Source organism: Leptopilina boulardi, unplaced genomic scaffold (genome assembly GCF_019393585.1).
Source record: "Leptopilina boulardi isolate dan_hultmark-lab unplaced genomic scaffold, ZJU_Lbou_2.1 LbouV2_354, whole genome shotgun sequence".
Lineage (NCBI taxonomy): Eukaryota > Metazoa > Arthropoda > Insecta > Hymenoptera > Figitidae > Leptopilina > Leptopilina boulardi.
Window position 1 is genome coordinate 138,139 of NW_026137923.1, and position 18,343 is coordinate 156,481.

Genomic DNA, 18,343 nt, shown 5'->3' on the forward strand with positions numbered 1-18,343 from the left:
AAAGTGAATGATGTACAACCTGTTGAAAAGATCTAACGATATTTGCTTTTAAACCCTTGGGTGGTTCATTTGTTATCTTTACTCCATTTTGTAGAACACTAACGGGAAAATGGTCCGCTGGATAACTCGTTAACCAAAGTCTAAAATCCGGATGAACCGTTTCCGGCGTGAAGCTTTCACAAATCTACAAAAAAAAAAAAAAAATTAATTAAAATTATTAAAAGTCTCCATTTTTTAGAAAAATGACTTATTATTATCTAATTAATTTACTTAAGTACACAATTAAATATTGAATTGTTAATTAAAATTTCATAATTTTCTTCTCTAATTTAAAAATTAAACATCTGAGAATTTTCAACCATCTTCTACTTCCAAGGGACAAAATTTATTAAAAATAATAATTAATCGTTATCGAAAAGAAAGAGTTCAATTATCTTATTAAGCAAATATTCAATAATTCTCAATGTTAAAAAAAGAAAATTCAATAATTTATACAAGGAACAAATTTAATTATTCATGAAGAATAGAATTAATTAAAATTCTTAAAAGCGAAATTCAATTAATATAAAAAAAAAAAATTACCTTCTCGAGTGTACCCATCCAACTCTTGGCTAAATGGCAATTTTGCAATACCACCCATGTTCCATTTTTGATTCCCTCGTCAATGATCCTTTCGGCAATTGGTCCTTGGCCTTGACCCAATGACAGGGAGAAAAGTCTATTAGCACCGAAACCTTGATCATCAGCAAACTTGAGTAAAACCGCAGTTGGATCAGCGCCCGGAGTCAATACAAAAATAAGAGGAACACTGCAGAAGGAATCAGCGTACGATGCCGCCAAATCAAACGGTGGCGATTCAATAAATTGTTTCCCCATTTCAGCTATAAATTATTTATTATGATTCATCGTGTATTATAAAAAAAAACCATTGCGACAAAAAATTAAAGAAAAATATTTCCTAAAAAAGCTTTTAACGTTCTATAATTTTTAATTCTCCACATATTAAATGGAAAAAAAATGAAAAACATTTTCCTTCTATATATATATATATATGTGAGTGACTAATGGTGTTTTATATAAATTTCAGTTATAATTTCTATAAGTTGGAAAAAAGTACAGATAATAGAAAAATGCACTTTTGTCATCGTTCGAGAAAAAAAAAATTAATGAAACCATTTCTTGTTTCAAAGGTACGTAAATCATTTTTAAACTTCAATACCTTCAACAAAGTTTCGTACTGAAGATACAACTTTGTCGGGTCTCATGCACCGAATAATGAGTATCTTTTCAAATAAGCTTATTTTATCGAAGGGAGCCGGCAACGTTAATGTCTGCGGCTTTTTGTGATCAAAGACGACTTTCCATCCATTAATATTTTTTGTCACTGCTTCTTTGATTTTCTAGACAATATTATTTAAAATATTTTAAAAATTATGATTTTGACTTCGTATTTATTAGAAAAAAAAACAAATAAATCGAATTTTAGAATTTTTAAATAATAGAGCGAATTACATTTAAAAAACAAAAATTCAAAATTTTGAAACTATTTCATTTTAATTAATTAATTAATTAATGAGAAACATTTGCAATATATATTTACCGTGAATCCTGGAATATCATTAAGCCGACACAATTCATCCCAGGATTTTGCAGGAAGCCATTCAGTGGGATTGTGATGAGGGTTCTCCAAACCGACACCGCCAGTTAAAAAGAACATCCACTGGACCATAGACATCTTTCCCTGTTTATTGAGCAAATTCACAGTCAAAAGAAGGGAGAAGAGCAATTTATCCTTCTCAAATAGGGAACGACATATGTTGACGTACAAGGAATACGTGAAGGATTTCGTGAGATCCTTTAATCGCTGCTCTATATTTTCCACTGGCGATGTATTGTCGATAGTTGTCTTGAAAAGATTTACGAACCATACAAGAGAATACTGGTACATTGGATCAATATTTGCCAATACCGCTGAAAAAAGTTTAAAAAAAAATTTTTTTTCAAAAAAGAAATAAGCAAGAAACTTTCATTCTGTATTGATAAAAAAAAAGAATTATTTATTTCCAACCTACCGATAGTGAAAAAAAGAACGGTACTGTAAACAGCAATCGATGTATATTGCAGTCTTGCCGCATCGATCGACTTCTCCGTAATTTCAGCAGCCGTTTGTTTAGCTTCGATTTCATTCGAGAGGGCTTTCGACGAGCTTAAAATGGAAACTGCTGTCTGATCTTCCAGGATATTCTCGTCAGACGCTGATAAGACTTCGAGAATTTTATCCTCAATCTCTTTTAGCATCCTATAATATTTATGAATTATTATAATCTGATTTATTTACATTTACTTTTTATTATTATTATTATTAAATATTCATTACTAACTATTACTATTAAATATTAAATAAATTAATATCAGTTCTTTTCTTCTTAAAAGTTTCTCAAGTCTGATATAAATTAAGATTTTCAACAAAATTTTTAAGATGAAATATATTATATTAAATTATTGATATTATAAAATAAATTTTCAAAAATTATTCAATTTTTTTCAATAAATATTAAATCATTTTAAACTTTATAAATTGCAATCAATCTAATTTTCGTAATCATTTGTCTTAAATTAAAAAAAAAAACAAACAAACAAATTGAAAACATTAGTTAAAATTATTATTAAAATTAATTTAAGCAAGTTAACCAAAATTATGTAAGTTATATAAAGTGAAAATAAATTTTATCAATTTTTTAACTTCCATGAATTTGATAGATACTCACTTTTTATTGTCAGCTCCTTGAATAATTAACTGATTTTTTTCAGCCTCTAAATCTGGTCTCTCCTTAGCAACGACAATTCCTAAAAGCTGATCTTCCAAACCAACAGGAGTTATCATAAAATTCAATAGAGTCACCTTGACTGCAACCTCAGGCAAATAATGTGGATTTCGCAATTTTGTAGTAATATAAAGTCTGCAAAAGAAAAATTATTCTTAAACTTCCCATAATTAAATTTTTCTCGAAAATTCAGTATTTTAATTGAAAATAATAAATTTAATTATAGAATTAAATTAAAAAAACCTGAATTTGTCATTATATTCAACAATTGAATCGCCGAGCTTGATACAAAGGGTTCCACTTGATTTAAAGGTTTGCTTTAACAAGAGCGGCTCAAGGGCTGCATCAAGTTCCTCGCCAATATTTTCCAAAAGTACAGGCTGACCAAATTGAATAGCATTCTCGAGAATTCTCATATATTCCGGTTGTGTGAGTCTAATTATATGAATCATTGACGACTTTTCCATATTTTTTATCCATTTATTAGCCTGACCTTGTGGATCAATCATCAATGGCCATCGTCTTGAATTCGTAACAATAATTCCATTATCAATGGAAAATAAATCACAAGGTAAACCAAAAATATTCCACGATCTTATCATAACAGGATCACCTAAAATTTGTGTTAATTGATAATCATCTGTGCAATAGACATTTAAATTTTTACACATTGAAATCCAATTTTCAATTTGTTTTTGTCGATATTGCATTGTAAATACACCAAGATAAGCGACAATTCCCGATCCAATTAAAATATCGCCAGTCAATTGATAATAGCGTGTTCCTAAATTTTTTGCCGTATCTGACCATCTATTATATTCACCACCTAAACCACCAATTAATTCTTCGGCTCTTTTTAATTTTTCCTCACATTCATCAACTTCATCGGTCATCATTTGATAATCACGTTTTCGTTGCGCAAGAATATCTTCGAGAATTGCAAGACGATCCTGAACCTCTTTTAATTGAGCTCTCTTCACTTCCAATTGAGCCATCGCATCATTATAAATAGCTTCAGCTTTTGCGAGGGCAATTTTTTTTGGTGCAACAATTCTAGCCACTTTTTCATATTCAGAAATTGCAAAAACCCAACGGCATAAACCTTCACAAGCCGTTGAAGCATTTCTTATTTTGTCAGGATCAAAGTTTGGATTTGTTAATATCGATGTGCGAATCTTGACAATTATCCTCTCTGAAATATTGTCCTTGTCAAAAGTCAACAACGAGTCGAGAAAATGAAGATCACCCAACAATCGCAAAGACGGCTTCCAAAAGTCCTCCACCATTCTTCCAGATTCTCCTGGAACACGATCAGGTTTCACATCCTGAAGAAGTATTAAACAAAAAAAGTGTGTATATTTCTTAGTAGAAAAAATGACAATTATAAAATTCATCAAGAATTTTTACTTTTAAGATACAAATTGCTTCCATGACCAATTTGACGCCAGCTGGAGGATTTTTCATTGCCTTGACAATTTGAATATCCTGCGGAGTTAATGTATTTAAAGCTGTATTTGCTGCATTCAAAATTGGCATCACCTCTTGCAAATCAGCATCACATTCTGATCGAATTGCTTCTGCTTCACCTGCTACCACCTAAAATAACAATTAATTTCTTAACTTTAAATTCAAAAATAATTTTAAATATATTATTTTTAATTTATCGCAATTTATAGATTTTTTGTGCGCAAAAAAAAAAAAAAATGCTGTTTCAAATTCTCACCAACGCGGCCTCCTCGTCCTTCTTCACCACCTGCTCAATCGCAACAACTTCCACATTCTCCTTTTCAACATTCTCCAACATCTTTTCCACATCCTTGGCAGCGTCAATTAATTTTGGTTGTAGGGCAATCAGTGTCTCTTGCATTTTGCCAACTTGCCTATGAGTACTGTCCAATTTGCCAAGACCAGCCTCATAACGTTTCTTTGCTTTGAGCACATCTTTTCGTTTTCTCTCAAGAAGATCCTTGAAAGTATTGATCAACTCCAAATATGAAGTTGGCGTCACATAATTAAATCTCTTTAATTTAATGTGAAATTCTCGAGAAAGATTTTGTGTCGATATATGAAAAGCCTGACACATTTCAATGCAAGCGTTTCTCTCAATTTCTGGTAATTCAATAACGCCAAGAAATTTTGTAGCAACAGCAAGTAAAGCATCCTCGGGCCACGATTGAAGCCAATCAATTGTACAACAATTAACAAGAGCTGGAAATTTTCTAATACAAATTCGAAAATTATCACCAATCGGCGACATTGCAACGACAATGTGAAGTTGTTCTTTTACAACTTGAATGAAATAATTAAAAAGAGCAATTGGACTACCATCAGTTTGAAGTGATTTGTCACGTTGTCTATCAATAAGTCGCATTTGTTCGCAAATTTCCACTTTCTCATCGGGTTCAAAAAGATTTGGCACTTCTCCTGAATTAAGAAGATTACTAATATCCTCAAGAAATGCTTCCTCCTTTATTTGCATATCAGTGAACATAAATACTGTATGTAATTCACTGGCTGCTGTTTTTCTCAGGAAATTCTTTAAATCCTCATGCCACTCATGTTTTCCATATTGTTTGGAAATTTCCACTTGAAATAATTCATAGTCTGATATATGAGAGGCTAATCGAGTCAAAGACTGTCGACCTGATCCACCGACTCCTACAAGTAAAGCATGACTCCTCGGTTGCATTAGAATTCGATTTATCTTCGAAAGATGCTCCACAGCAAATCTATATATATATATTAATTGAAAAGAAAGTCCATTCAATAATTTCAATTTAATTTAGTTTAAAAAAATCAATTAGAAAATTGTCAGTGAATTAAATTTATTACCTGAAGAGAACCAAATTCATGGGTGTTTTTGATATTGAATTGTATTCATTTAAATATTCTTCAGCAACATAAGACAAGTGATCAAGATCTTTAACCTCAAGATACATTTTGTTTTCATTTAACGGATCACTAAAGTCACAATACACTAAATTGCGTAAATGAACTTCATTTATCTGGAAAAAATGAAATTCTACAATTATAAATTTTAATTAATTACTAAATATTTATAATTAAATAATCATTTTGTTGATAAATACCACTGTGTTTTCATCATCCAAAAGATCCTTGAAGAGTTCATTCATGTCCTCAGACATTTGATTTGAAAGTGTCCTGCGAATTTGTTCTACCAACCAATTGGAATCATTATCGTCCACTAAACGATCTCCATAAACTCGCAACACTTCATGCACCCATAAACGTTTCATTGACGCCTGAAAATGTTATAAAAAAGAGTTATATCATCACCTTTAATAATAAAATTCAAAATTTTCAAAAACTAAAAATTTAAACTATATACTGTTGCAATTTTTATTATTTTTTATTGCAGATTTTTTTATATAAAAAAAAATAATAGAATTGATATAAATACGAAATGGAGTTTAATAATTGTTCAAAGTAACAATGGAAAAAAAATTAATGGGTAAATATGAGTAACGCTAGCAGATCTTTTATACACTTTTCAAACATTTTCATTAATCCCTTTTTACATCTGCTAGCATTACTGATTTTTACCAATTAAATGTGTTTTCATTAGTTACTTGAACAATTATTATTATTAAACTCCATTTCGTATTTTTACCCATTCTAATATTTTTTCTATATTTACACTCACATTTCAAAAATAGAATTTGAATTATTTTACCCATTTGTAAATTTAAATTGTTATATTGAAAAAATTATTCAAAATTTAATACATTTTGCTTAGCAAACTTCCATTTCATAAATTTTTTTGACAGTTGAGATCATTTTTACTTGATTATTAAATTTTGAATGATTTTCAAATTAGAAAGAAAAAAAAAAACAATTTTGCAAAATAACTAACTACACTCGTTGTTGTTTCTTTTTTTGACAGCAAAACTCCTTGAATAACACGTGAGAAATCACGTAAATTAAATAAATAATGAGATTTAGCGGGTGTTGGTAGTAAATTTTTAGCCGTTTCTTTATAAATCTCCAAAGTTCCATGAACAATATAAGAAACACAAGATTGAAAATCATCAGAAAATCCTTGAGATTTAAAATGCCATTTTACAATTTTACTAAAAATAGTAATCATGACATCGTCTTCAAATTCCGAGATACCTAATGTGAAGAAATGCCTCTTGAATCTTGGTGTCACATCCTTACCACCAGATGGTGAACCCATTGCACAAACTAATTGCACATCAATCAATTTCAATTGACTCATATCTTTCAAATCATACCATGACCAATGATCAAGCCACTGTCTCAACAATTCAATTGGTGGTTGAGCACCGTATTCTTCTTTCAATGGCATTGATACATCATCGACAAATACAATCCATTGTTTTCCCGGTGGAGCACCATAGACACCTTTTCTTCGTTTATCCAATTTATTCATTATAATATCCTGCGTCTGTTTGGATGTTGTTTGAGCCGAGAATGTAACAAACAATGGTTTATAAACAAAAGGATCATTTTTCTTTAACAGAAAATTTGTTATATAAACCGATTTTCCAGTTCCAGTGGGACCAACAAGAAGTACAGGTATCTTATTGCAAATGAGCAATTGAAATAAATGAAAATATCTCACTGTTTCTATTGTGGGAATAATTAATTGATTCATTGGAATGTCAGGTGGTATTGGCGGAAGATTTTGTAAATCATCTGTCCATGGTGTCCATTTGCCTTTACCTTCCTTGATAAATTTATAGTCGAACACTAAACCAAGTGTTGGCATCATCGTGATGTATGATTTCTTTGGATTATCAATTTTTTCCAACATGAAACGTTGCTTCACATCATTGGGAAATTCACGTTCCATCAGTGCTCTGAAGAGTATACTGAACCATTCACGATAAGTTGGTAAAATTGTACCTCCCATTGACCAGATACAAGAGAAAAAGAAAGAGCCCTGTTTTTAATAAATAATTATTATTAACACACTGAAAATTAAAAGGAGATTTAATTTCTAATCACCTCGATTTGAGCTCTGATTTCTAAATCCGAGAGAGATTCAATATATTTATCATCTTTAAAGTCAATTAGAAAGCAATCAAAGAGGTACATTACTGATCGAGTCAAATTAGCATCAGGCATGTAAAGCATTTCCTATAAAACATATAATTCATTATAAAAAAAAAGTGGTGAAATAAATTCTATAAAATATGTTAATTGTAAGGATTGTAAGGGAAATTTAGTAACCTTGACACCAGATCGTCGGATTAAAGTCAAGAGAGCAGGACAAAATCTCAAAAACATGTCCTTGATGTGAAACTTCACATGATCGCTCAACAATTCTGGAAGTGTATTCATCCAAGAATCTAAAAGTGGCGTCCAGCCTAAAGAAATTGGTTCCATGTAAATCATTCCACAACGAGAAACTGTGGCCGGTGAAGCAACCTGTAATAAAAAAAAAATTTTCCAAAAAAATGTTTCTCCTTTTCAAACAATTTACAATAAAAAGTTTTGAATTAATTAAAAATTAATTATTTCAAAATGTCTAACTGAAAAAAACACATAAAAATGATTGAATTTTAAAATTATTTGATCAAAATTATTTGAATTGAAACAATTGATTAATATTATTGAAAATTATTAATTTGACGAAGAATTTTTTTAGATAATAATTTTAAAAATAATTGAGTTTTTGAAGAGTTACATATTTAAAATTTTTAGAAATAATTTAATTTCAAGAGATTTTAAATTTAAATTTTTGTAAAATTGAATTAAAAATAAAAAATTAAAAATAAATAAAAAAATATTTTAAATAATTCAATTTTAGAAGAACTTTGTTAAAATTATTAAAATGAATTGTGTAATTTGAAGAAATTATAAATAAAAATTAAAAAATAATAATTGCATTTTAGAAGAGCTACACTCTAGATTTTTAAAGTTAATCAAATTTCAGGAGATTTGGAATTAAAAATTTTGTAAATCTGAATTACTAAAGACTTTTATAAAAGAATTTTAGGCAATAATTGAATTTTAGAGAATCTTTAATTGAAAAATATTTTAAAGAATTAAATTTTCAAAGAATTTCATTAAAATTATTCAAAATAATTTCACAAGAACTAGGTATTTAGATTTAAAAATAATTGATTGAAAATAATTGATTTTTGGAAGAGCTACAGTTTGTACTAAAAAAATCATAGGCTTTTTGTCTTTAATTCAAAAAAATGAATTAAGTTTTAAGTTTATTCTGTAAAATAAGTCGAAAAAATTACATTTAAAAAAAAGTCGTATCCGAGAGCTTTTTTAAATAAAAATATCAAATTTTTTTTATTAATTACTCAAACAAAAAAAAATTATTAGTTAAATCATTATAATCTCAATTATAATTGAAATAATCTCAAAATAATCAATAAAATTGAAAAATTTGAAGATAATTCCAATTATTATCTTCAAATTTTTCAATTTACCATTTTTTTTAAATCATTCCATAAAATATTGTTGTATCAAATATGTAAAACAATTTTTGAGTTATAATAATTCTCAAGATTTAAACTCATACTTTTTAAAAAGTTTTAACTATAAAGTAAATTTTCAAAAATTATTCAAAACTAAATTCTTTTGTTATTTTCAATTTTTGAGAATAAAAATATTCTTTATCAATTTTAAGAAGAAAAATGCTATTCAAATTTTAAAAAAAAGTTATAAATGTTTAAATAAAAAAAAATTTTTGTTTTTAATGTCGAAAATAGTGGAAAAAAGTAATTCACTTCGAACAGTATAAATATAATTAATTTATAATTTAAAAATTTTCTATTTATTTGAAAATACCTCTAAATCCATTGGTTCAAAAATCAAATTCGTGGTAGGAGAAAGTTGAATAATCTCGCCCGACATGAGGCAAAGCTTTTTGTTATCATCCAAAACAGTATTCATGTTCTCAATCCAAACAGCATCAACCGGTCCATCAAAAACGAGCCATTTTCTGTTTTCGTTTGTAGAATTTGCAAACGATCTATAACTAACAGCAAGAATACCATCGCTCCACTCGTGAGAGGCAGGATCAAAATTCCCATAAAGTTGACCCATTGTAATCGATTTTGGATTGATAACAGTGATTTCCACTTTGTGTTCATTCATCAATTCTCTTTTCTCCATCAACGTTAAACATTCGGCTAACATTTTATAGGCTGATGTTTTTCCCGCGAATGGTAGACCCACAATCATAAATCCATGTCTGACAATCATCATTTCATAAATTTGTTGAACTTTTTCAAGAAAATAAGGTGTACATTGAAGATTATCCTTTGGATTAGCGCACGCTTCCCTCGTGTAATTATTAATGTGCGTGTAATCTGGTTCTGGAAGAATAACACCTGGAAAAAGATCAGACGCAATTCCTTGGAAAAGTGGTAAATCTTGATTTAAAAATTTCGGCAAATTCACATCATTGATACTTCGTAATAAAATAATATCTTCCGATTCATTTGGATATTTTAACTTTAAATTTCCAGCAGCTGTTAACACTGACTTGACGGCTCTCATTCCATAATCATAATGACATTGGCTACTCAATTGCTCGGAACATAATTTATAGCATGTGACAATTTTAACAGCCAATGATCGTCCATTATAAAAGCCAAATGAATAAAGAATATTCTCAGAAATTAATGCATAATCAGGTACCATCATAGCGACTGATCTAAAAAGTGCTTTCAAATTATCCGGTAATTCAGATCTTCCAGCATATCCAGGATTCATGGTAATAAACACAGCACAAGTGGGATCGAGAATAATTTCCGTTCCTTCGAAAAGTAACGTTTCAGCCGATGAATTAATACCTCGTTGAATTGTTAAAATTTGTTGTGCCACCACTGACAATACCTCAAGATCAATTCGATTGAATTCATCGAAACAAGACCAAGCGCCACATGATGCGAGACCTTTGAAAAATTTTCCAAGAGCAATATAATCAAGTCCATCGGAACAATTGAAGACAACGCATTGTTTTGCCATTGCTTTCGCCAAATCTTTGGTGGTTTCAGTTTTTCCCGTTCCTGCTGGACCTTCTGGCGCTCCACCTAAATGAAGACTCAAAGCCCCAAATAGGGTACGATAACAACGATCCGTTAAAGGTGTTATCACTAACCTTCCCGTGTTACCAAGATACTCGTATCCATAGCGCAAAAACGAATTAATCATATAGGTGAACATATTGTCTTGCTAAATTTAAAGAAAATTTAAATTACAAAAAATAATAATTATAAATATTTAAAGAAAAATTGATCCCACCTGCCAGTAATATCTAAGTTGGCACAGCCAATTAAAATCATTGTTGCTTGTGACTTTTTTGTTCACAAGATCTGCTAGTACGTCCTTTCCATGAACGTCCAAAGTTACCAAAGCCTCTGAAAGTTGATAAGTAACAAAAATTCAATTATATATTTATAGAGATTTATTTAGTCAATAATATTAATTTTCTTCAATTTTACCCAAAGTGATACGATTCTGTTTCGACAATTTCCCGCGGATAATTAAAATAATTGCATTTAATTCCTCTTGACATTGATCGAGATATTTTTGCAAAGCTAAAATCGAATTATTTTTATCAGCAATTGCTTCTTCAATTTGCTGTGTCCAATACAATTGACTGACGCAAAGAACCGTTTGTCCTGGCCACTCCAAAACCCAAATTGTCCTCTCCTTATTTGGATAAGCTCCAATTGCTTGATAAACTTTTTGCCTTACACTTTTTCTCATATCACCTTCTAATTCCACAAGCCATTTTTCAACTTGTCCACGAGCAGCCGCTGTTGATATTAAATCCACCAATTCAACCACCTCACCTTCAGCCGATTTCATCGCATGAACTATCAAATCCTCATCGAATGTCAATTTTGCAATTCCTTCAAAACACTTTTTCAAATGTGGCTGAACTCTAAAAATTCGGGCAATGAAAAAAAAATTGATTTTTAAAATTGAATTCATTTTTCAATTATTACCGAGTTGGATCCTTGGTTTCTGAGAGAATCTCTAAAAGTTCATCATTCGAGAGAAAGAAAAATCTCGGAAAAAAGAGTCTTTTCTTTTCCAAATATTCATTGAGACCTTTTTGAATTAATTCCAATAAACCAAAACTCTTTTTGAGTTTTTCCAGCATTTTATCTATTTTCACAACAGACATAACACGAGGATCGGCGTTCACCGTTTTCATGATATCGCGCCAAGTTTTATCAACGGCACTGAATTTCCTACCCTCTTCGGGCATCTGCTGTTGAATATCAGGCGATGAAAAAATTGGCCCCAAATACATCCACGTTCCCTGAACCACCAACCACTGATCCAAGATATCCTGCAGCAAGTACAATTTTTTCTCCCACATTCTGTGAATAGACAAAAAAAATCATTTTTTTTTTTTGCTAAATAAAATAAATATTAAGAAAAAAAACTGATAGAATAAAAATAAATAATTAGATAAAATTATCAAAAAAAAAAAAAATAAATCTAATGATAAAATAAAATTTAAAAAGTGAAATAACAAGAACATACATAATTTCAGTCTCGAAAGGTTTAATGTAAGGTGAATTTTTCATTGTAACAGCTTTTGTGATATGATCATCGAGTAAAACTTGAATGTCATCGACTCCAGCGACAACAAAGGTACCAATATCTTTATAGGGATTCACTGTAAATGCCATATCTCTCCAATCTTTATGCATTCTGTCGATATTTTTTTCTAATGTACTCTCCTTACTGGCACATTCCGATATTCCTTCAAATTTATCAACCAACTGATCGAGATTCATATCCAAAACTCTGCCAAGTGTCAAATTCGCATCGACTTTAATTGGAATTCCAATTATTTCGGAAATCTCCTCCCAATGACGTGATTTCATTCCAGGATTGCCAAGTGTCATTACCACTGGCATATGATCTTTAAAAATTTCTATCTTCTCCCTCAACATACGAGCAAGTCTCTTTGATTCTGCTTCTTGAAATGATCTTTCGAGCTTGAAAAGGGTTCTGGGACAAAAAAAAAAAAAAATTAATTAAAAATGATCGTTAATAATAATAATTTCAACAAAAATTAAAATTTTAATGATTAATTAATGAATAATTTAAAATTGTTGAAAATTAAATAAAATAAAAAAAAAAAACAAACCTATACGCCAAAGAGGCATCGTTTTCAATTTCCTCTGGATTAAAAATACCAATTTGTGAATTAATCCATTTTTCATGTTTCATCAAAAATTCACAGCCAGCATCGAACAATTTTTTAAAAGACACTAAACGATCGGCAATTTTCTTTCTTAATGGATATTGAGTTGTTTCCCATTTGAAGGCATTTTCTTCTTCATTAAATTTGTCTATTTTTTGCATGGCGTGAATTAATTTATTTTCCAATGCCTGTGCCTTCTTTTGATAATTAAATATTTCATCTATATCACCCCAATATTGAACATCCTCAACTTGTTTGGCATACAATTCCAATTCTTCTTCAAATTTTTGATATCTAACTGTTAAAAAAGACAAAATAGAAAAATTTATTCAAAAAAATCAATCAAATTATTAAAATAATCATTATAATTTAATATTTAAAAGTGAATGAAAAAAAAAAATTTAATACTTTTAAGTGATTCTTGAAATTCTTGAGTTTTATTCTCAATGATAATTCTGTTGTCTTCCAAAATTTGAGGAATTTTATGATACCATTGAAATGCAATGTTATTTGTTCGTATCTCATCTTCACTTAGAATCCAATAGTCAGATAAAACTCCTAAAATCTCGATTATATTCTGAAGCTTATTTTCCAACTGTTTTAAGAAGAGCCCCTCCACCTTTTTCATATAATCGATAAGTTCCATTAATCCAGCAGTATTTGCAGGAGCATTCAATGCACGATCAGCAATCGATTGATATTCTTCTCCAACACTATTTCATAAAAAAAAAGAAAAAAAAACTGATGAATAAAGAAAAACGGTTATTTGTAATTTATTATACTATATCAGATTCTCCAATAATGTTGAAATAAAATCAAATAATTTTAAAAATATTGAAAACAGTAAGTAAAAAATTTTTTTTTATTTCATTTTTGCTTCTTTATTTCAATCTTTTTAATTTTGAAAAAAAAATAATTTTAAACTAATAAATAAATTATTACCTATTTGCAACGGTCTGATATTGAGTTACTAATTGATTAACAATTGCAATTTTAAAAGATTTCACATTATTTGTCACAGTCTCAATGAAACTATTGTAATTGATTTCAAAAAATTCGGTAAAAGATGTTTTTTCTATTTCAATGGAAATGTTCTTTGATAAATTATGATAATATTCAATTTTTTCTTTAAAGTCATTTAGACTATTTGAATTGTTGGATAAAAATTCATTAACTTTTTCTAATTCTTCGTCATTAAAAAAATGAGCATATCTAAAAAAAATTATTATCAATTAACAATTAAATAAATATAATTTTAATGTGCATTTAAAATAATTGAATGAAGTTTGTAATTGAATACCTGCGAATTTTATTGAGATATTCCTCGGGCTCGACTTTCTTTTCATCAATTGTAAAAGCGATTTCCTTTTTATAAGTCTCGACTACTTTCCATGAAACTTGTGGCTGACACAAACATCATTAGAAATAAATTCGAGTCCTTCTTTTATATATGTTATATATATATATATATAAAAGAAAATTGAATGAATATATAAAAGTTTACCTTAAGAAAAGCCGGAGGGCCATTCCAATCAAGGTACAACTGAGATTCTAGTCTGTCAAAGCCTGTAACTGCTTCACAAATAGCATTCAAGATACTGCAAAATACATCTTCAAAGTTCTTAGTTAATGGCTCAAATAAAGGTTCTTTTTCTCTCACGATTATGTTCAATTTAAAACTTCGATTTACAAAAGGCTGGAAAAAAATTGATAATTCTAACATTCTTTATATTATATTTGAAGAAAATTTTTTCTTTAACACAAAAAATTATTAAACTTTTCTTATATTTTTTTTTGTTTTTTTTTAAATTAAATTTTCTTTATTAAAATACATTTACGTATTTAAAAAATAGAAACTATTTTCCAGATAAGCAGGAAAAAAAATATAATTTCAATGAAAGAAGTAGGTAGCAAAAGATATTAAAAAGCTTTTTGTAGGCTTACTTCCGTCTCACAAATATATCGCATAAAGTCTTTGAGCGTGTGCTTGCAAGCAGATAAAAGCTGAAACTCCATGAGCTTTCCCACACACTTATAAAATCTTTTAAATAACTTTTCTTGCAATGGACTTGGAACGAGATTCTTTTTATTATTCTAAATTACAGTCAGAGAACAAAAATGAGCAATTAAATCAAACATCTATTTCAACTATTCACTTTTAAAAGTTTTATTTCATATTTATTAAATTTTTCAATTTTTATTTCAATTATTATTATTATTATTATTATTAATTAGCATATTAATAATTGTTAATTAATTATTCAAAAATATAATTGTTTTTATATGTAATTTTAAATTAAAATTTATTTTCATAATATATTTTTGTCATTCTATTTCTATTTTAAACATATTTGATGTGACATTATTGATTTACCTCAAGAAAAATATTCTGCACTCCATTGAACCAGGTGTTTAAAAGATTTTTCCTAGAGCGTTTGATTTGATGGACGACTACATTTTGAAAATCCATCAAATTCCAACTTTCAGTATGTTGTTTTATTTTCTCGAGATCAATCAAGCGAAAGTTTCTAGGGAAAAAGAAAAGGAGAAAGAAAACGAATATATAAAAAAGAACTTTAAAAGCTTTTCTCTAAGGCATGAAATATTCTTTATATCTGTTTTTTTTCCCCCAAAGATGAACATACCGATAATTATGAAACCATTCATCGAGAGTCTGTCTCATGCATGGATTTATCAAATGTAAATTTTTACTCATTTTTATCTGACTAGACACAAAAAATTTTCTATTTTTAAATAATAAATTTTTAATTTCTATTCTTTCCTTTGTCAGAGTTTCCTGAAAAATTAAAAATATATGATAAGATTATAAATTAAATATATTATATATAGAAATATAAATTAAAAATTATCATTTACAAAAAATATTACATATAAATAAGAGTAATATATAAAAATTGTATAAAAAATTTTAACAAAAACCTGTGGAAATTCATTTTCAAATGGATCTTTAAATGCAAATTCTACAATTGATTTTTTCATTGAAACAATGAATTCATCCTCAACTTCCTTTAATAAATTGTTTAGAGATTCATTAAATCGATTACGAAATTGTGGTGAAATCAAAATCATAATATTATCTACGATTTTAGCTTCAAATGTAGTAACGTGAATGGTATTGATTCCATTCTGAATATAATAATAGTATCTATTAATATATTTATCTCTACTGTTCAATCTCTCAGTTTCAGAAAGTTCTGGTTTCACAATTAGTTCAATCAGTTGTCTTCGAAATTGTTCCTTTTTCAATCGTTCCTCTGTGTATGAATATTTCAATAAACATTTTTTCTCCTTTTTCTTTGAAAGCTCAGATTCATTATTTTTTAGTTTTAATTTTTTTCTTAATGGCACATCTTCCAATAAATCGTCAGGAAATTTAAAAAGCGGTTCAATTTTAGTATTTATTATATTAGGCAACTTTATTGTATTTAGAAGATGTGCAGATCTTTTTTGAGATTTCATTTTCTTTTTGCCTTTGCATTTTTCATCAACCATGTAATTAGAATGCATTTCTGAAAAATATCAAAAAATAGACGTATATAAGACCATTTTACAAATAATTAAAGAAAATTAATTTTTATTATTGTCTTGTCTTTTTATTATTTTATAAAAAGTTTCCTTAGCAACAATAAAAATGATTTTAGATTGATTAAAATATGTAATGTTACAAATGAAAATAAAAAATTCAAGTTATTGGAAATATTAATAAATCATTACATTGATGTCAGGGTAATATTGAAATATGCAAAGATATATTAATTAATATTAATACATCTTTTAATACACAATTAATTATTAATTAATTAATTAATTAACTATATAATAATTTCCGTATTCATTCATTCATTCATTCATTCATTCATTCATTCCGTCTGTCCACATTTGAAGTTAGTCGTATTTTGTTCCTTTTGTTTTTCTAAAATTTTGACAATTCTTGATTTCGTAATATTTTATGGTTAACGCGACGGATATTTTTATTCATCGTCATTAATTAAGTCATATACTAAGTGACAGTTTAAAGTAAAAAAAAATATTGTTCATTGTGTGCAGCACCAGTATATTTCCTACTTGGTATTTATAGGAAAAAAAGTTTCAATTATAATATAATTTTTATTATTATTTATAAATTTATTATATTATATATAAATTTTTTTATATAATGATTATTACAGATAATTAGAACATTTTAACTTATAATTATTATTTATTTAATTATTTTTTCATTATTATTTATTATATATTATTATTCATAAATTTATTATTATTAATTTGTTTTTATTATTAATTATTAAATTGTTATATTTTTTTATGTGTAAACAATACAAAAATAGTTTGCTTTTTTAAAAAATGTTCAATTTGATTTGAAATTTTAAATTTAAGTTTAAAGTTTAAAACATTACAAAGTTTTTTTAGGTTTTATTTTTTCAAAATTTTTAAATACTTTTTAATTGTTTAATACTTTTTAAAATATAATTAATAATTTTCAGTTAATTTAATTTTCTTTTTGATCACATAATTTTTTAATATTTATTTATTATCAATTAATTACATTTTTGGAAAAAAAACATAAATTTAAAATTTTCATTTGCAACGAAATATTTATAGAAAATACAAAAAAATATTTAGCAAAACTAATTTTTTGTGAATTAAAAAAGATTATCAAAAATCATCGAACATTGACTTTATCAAAAACATTTATTTTTAAGTTTTAATATATATATTATTCATAATTCGTTGGCACTTCTTCGGTTTCTTTAAATTTTCATGAAACACTTAATATTTAATCTATTTTTATTATTTAATAAATTGTTTTATGATTCCCTCATTTAATAATATATAATTTATTAATCATAATAAGTACATAATAAGTGAATAATTAATTTATAAATAATTACCTTCATGTCAAAAATTTTAGGAAAAAGTGAGGTTAGAAAATCAGTTTTACTCAATAATGCTAATAATGTGATGTGTATAGAAAATCGGTTATCAAATTTAACACTAGTTTATTATTTTTTATGTTTAAAATAATTTATAACTACATTCTGTGAAGAATTGGGAAAATTTACACTTTATTATGATAACTGTCAACGACAGTAAACTTATTGGACGTGCAATTGACGTATTAAGTGTCAACAAGGAAAACTGACACTTTTTTATATTTTCATAAACTTTAAAATTTTTGTACCTACTTTCTTTAAATTAAGACTTGTTCATTTTTATTTAACTTTAATTTAATTCTTCATTTTAAATGACAATAACAACCTGACCTCAGCGCATACACTCGTCGGATGAAAATTTTAATTCGAAAATTCGCGGT

At 27.6% G+C, this 18,343-nt stretch overlaps 2 protein-coding genes across 2 annotated transcripts in view; both read right to left on the reverse strand.

Moving 5' to 3' along the window:
* The window catches only part of LOC127286415 (dynein axonemal heavy chain 7), a 74,214-nt gene extending 59,528 nt beyond the window's left edge, over nucleotides 1-14,686 (reverse strand). The window contains exons 1-24 of the mRNA XM_051312833.1: nucleotides 14,513-14,686; nucleotides 14,309-14,412; nucleotides 13,951-14,220; nucleotides 13,417-13,721; nucleotides 12,952-13,306; nucleotides 12,339-12,812; nucleotides 11,792-12,172; nucleotides 11,282-11,727; nucleotides 11,082-11,197; nucleotides 9,621-11,012; nucleotides 8,043-8,240; nucleotides 7,818-7,949; nucleotides 6,700-7,752; nucleotides 5,915-6,088; nucleotides 5,658-5,830; nucleotides 4,549-5,554; nucleotides 4,233-4,421; nucleotides 3,069-4,150; nucleotides 2,769-2,960; nucleotides 2,073-2,299; nucleotides 1,601-1,971; nucleotides 1,220-1,400; nucleotides 583-881; nucleotides 20-184 (exon numbers count right to left, since the gene is read on the reverse strand). Coding sequence (XP_051168790.1) covers nucleotides 20-184; nucleotides 583-881; nucleotides 1,220-1,400; nucleotides 1,601-1,971; nucleotides 2,073-2,299; nucleotides 2,769-2,960; nucleotides 3,069-4,150; nucleotides 4,233-4,421; nucleotides 4,549-5,554; nucleotides 5,658-5,830; nucleotides 5,915-6,088; nucleotides 6,700-7,752; nucleotides 7,818-7,949; nucleotides 8,043-8,240; nucleotides 9,621-11,012; nucleotides 11,082-11,197; nucleotides 11,282-11,727; nucleotides 11,792-12,172; nucleotides 12,339-12,812; nucleotides 12,952-13,306; nucleotides 13,417-13,654 — 8,844 coding nt within the window. The 5' untranslated portion in view covers nucleotides 13,655-13,721; nucleotides 13,951-14,220; nucleotides 14,309-14,412; nucleotides 14,513-14,686. The remainder of the gene's footprint in view (nucleotides 1-19; nucleotides 185-582; nucleotides 882-1,219; nucleotides 1,401-1,600; nucleotides 1,972-2,072; nucleotides 2,300-2,768; nucleotides 2,961-3,068; nucleotides 4,151-4,232; nucleotides 4,422-4,548; nucleotides 5,555-5,657; nucleotides 5,831-5,914; nucleotides 6,089-6,699; nucleotides 7,753-7,817; nucleotides 7,950-8,042; nucleotides 8,241-9,620; nucleotides 11,013-11,081; nucleotides 11,198-11,281; nucleotides 11,728-11,791; nucleotides 12,173-12,338; nucleotides 12,813-12,951; nucleotides 13,307-13,416; nucleotides 13,722-13,950; nucleotides 14,221-14,308; nucleotides 14,413-14,512) is intronic.
* Nucleotides 13,947-18,300, reverse strand: LOC127286410 (dynein axonemal heavy chain 7-like). The gene is made up of 7 exons (XM_051312825.1): nucleotides 18,216-18,300; nucleotides 15,949-16,538; nucleotides 15,654-15,805; nucleotides 15,383-15,536; nucleotides 14,513-14,704; nucleotides 14,309-14,412; nucleotides 13,947-14,040 (listed from the first exon to the last, which is right to left on the reverse strand). Exons 2-7 carry the CDS (start codon nucleotides 16,534-16,536, stop codon nucleotides 13,947-13,949), a joined length of 1,284 nt encoding a protein of 427 aa, XP_051168782.1. The 5' UTR covers nucleotides 16,537-16,538; nucleotides 18,216-18,300.
* Nucleotides 18,301-18,343: the final 43 nt, after the last annotated feature.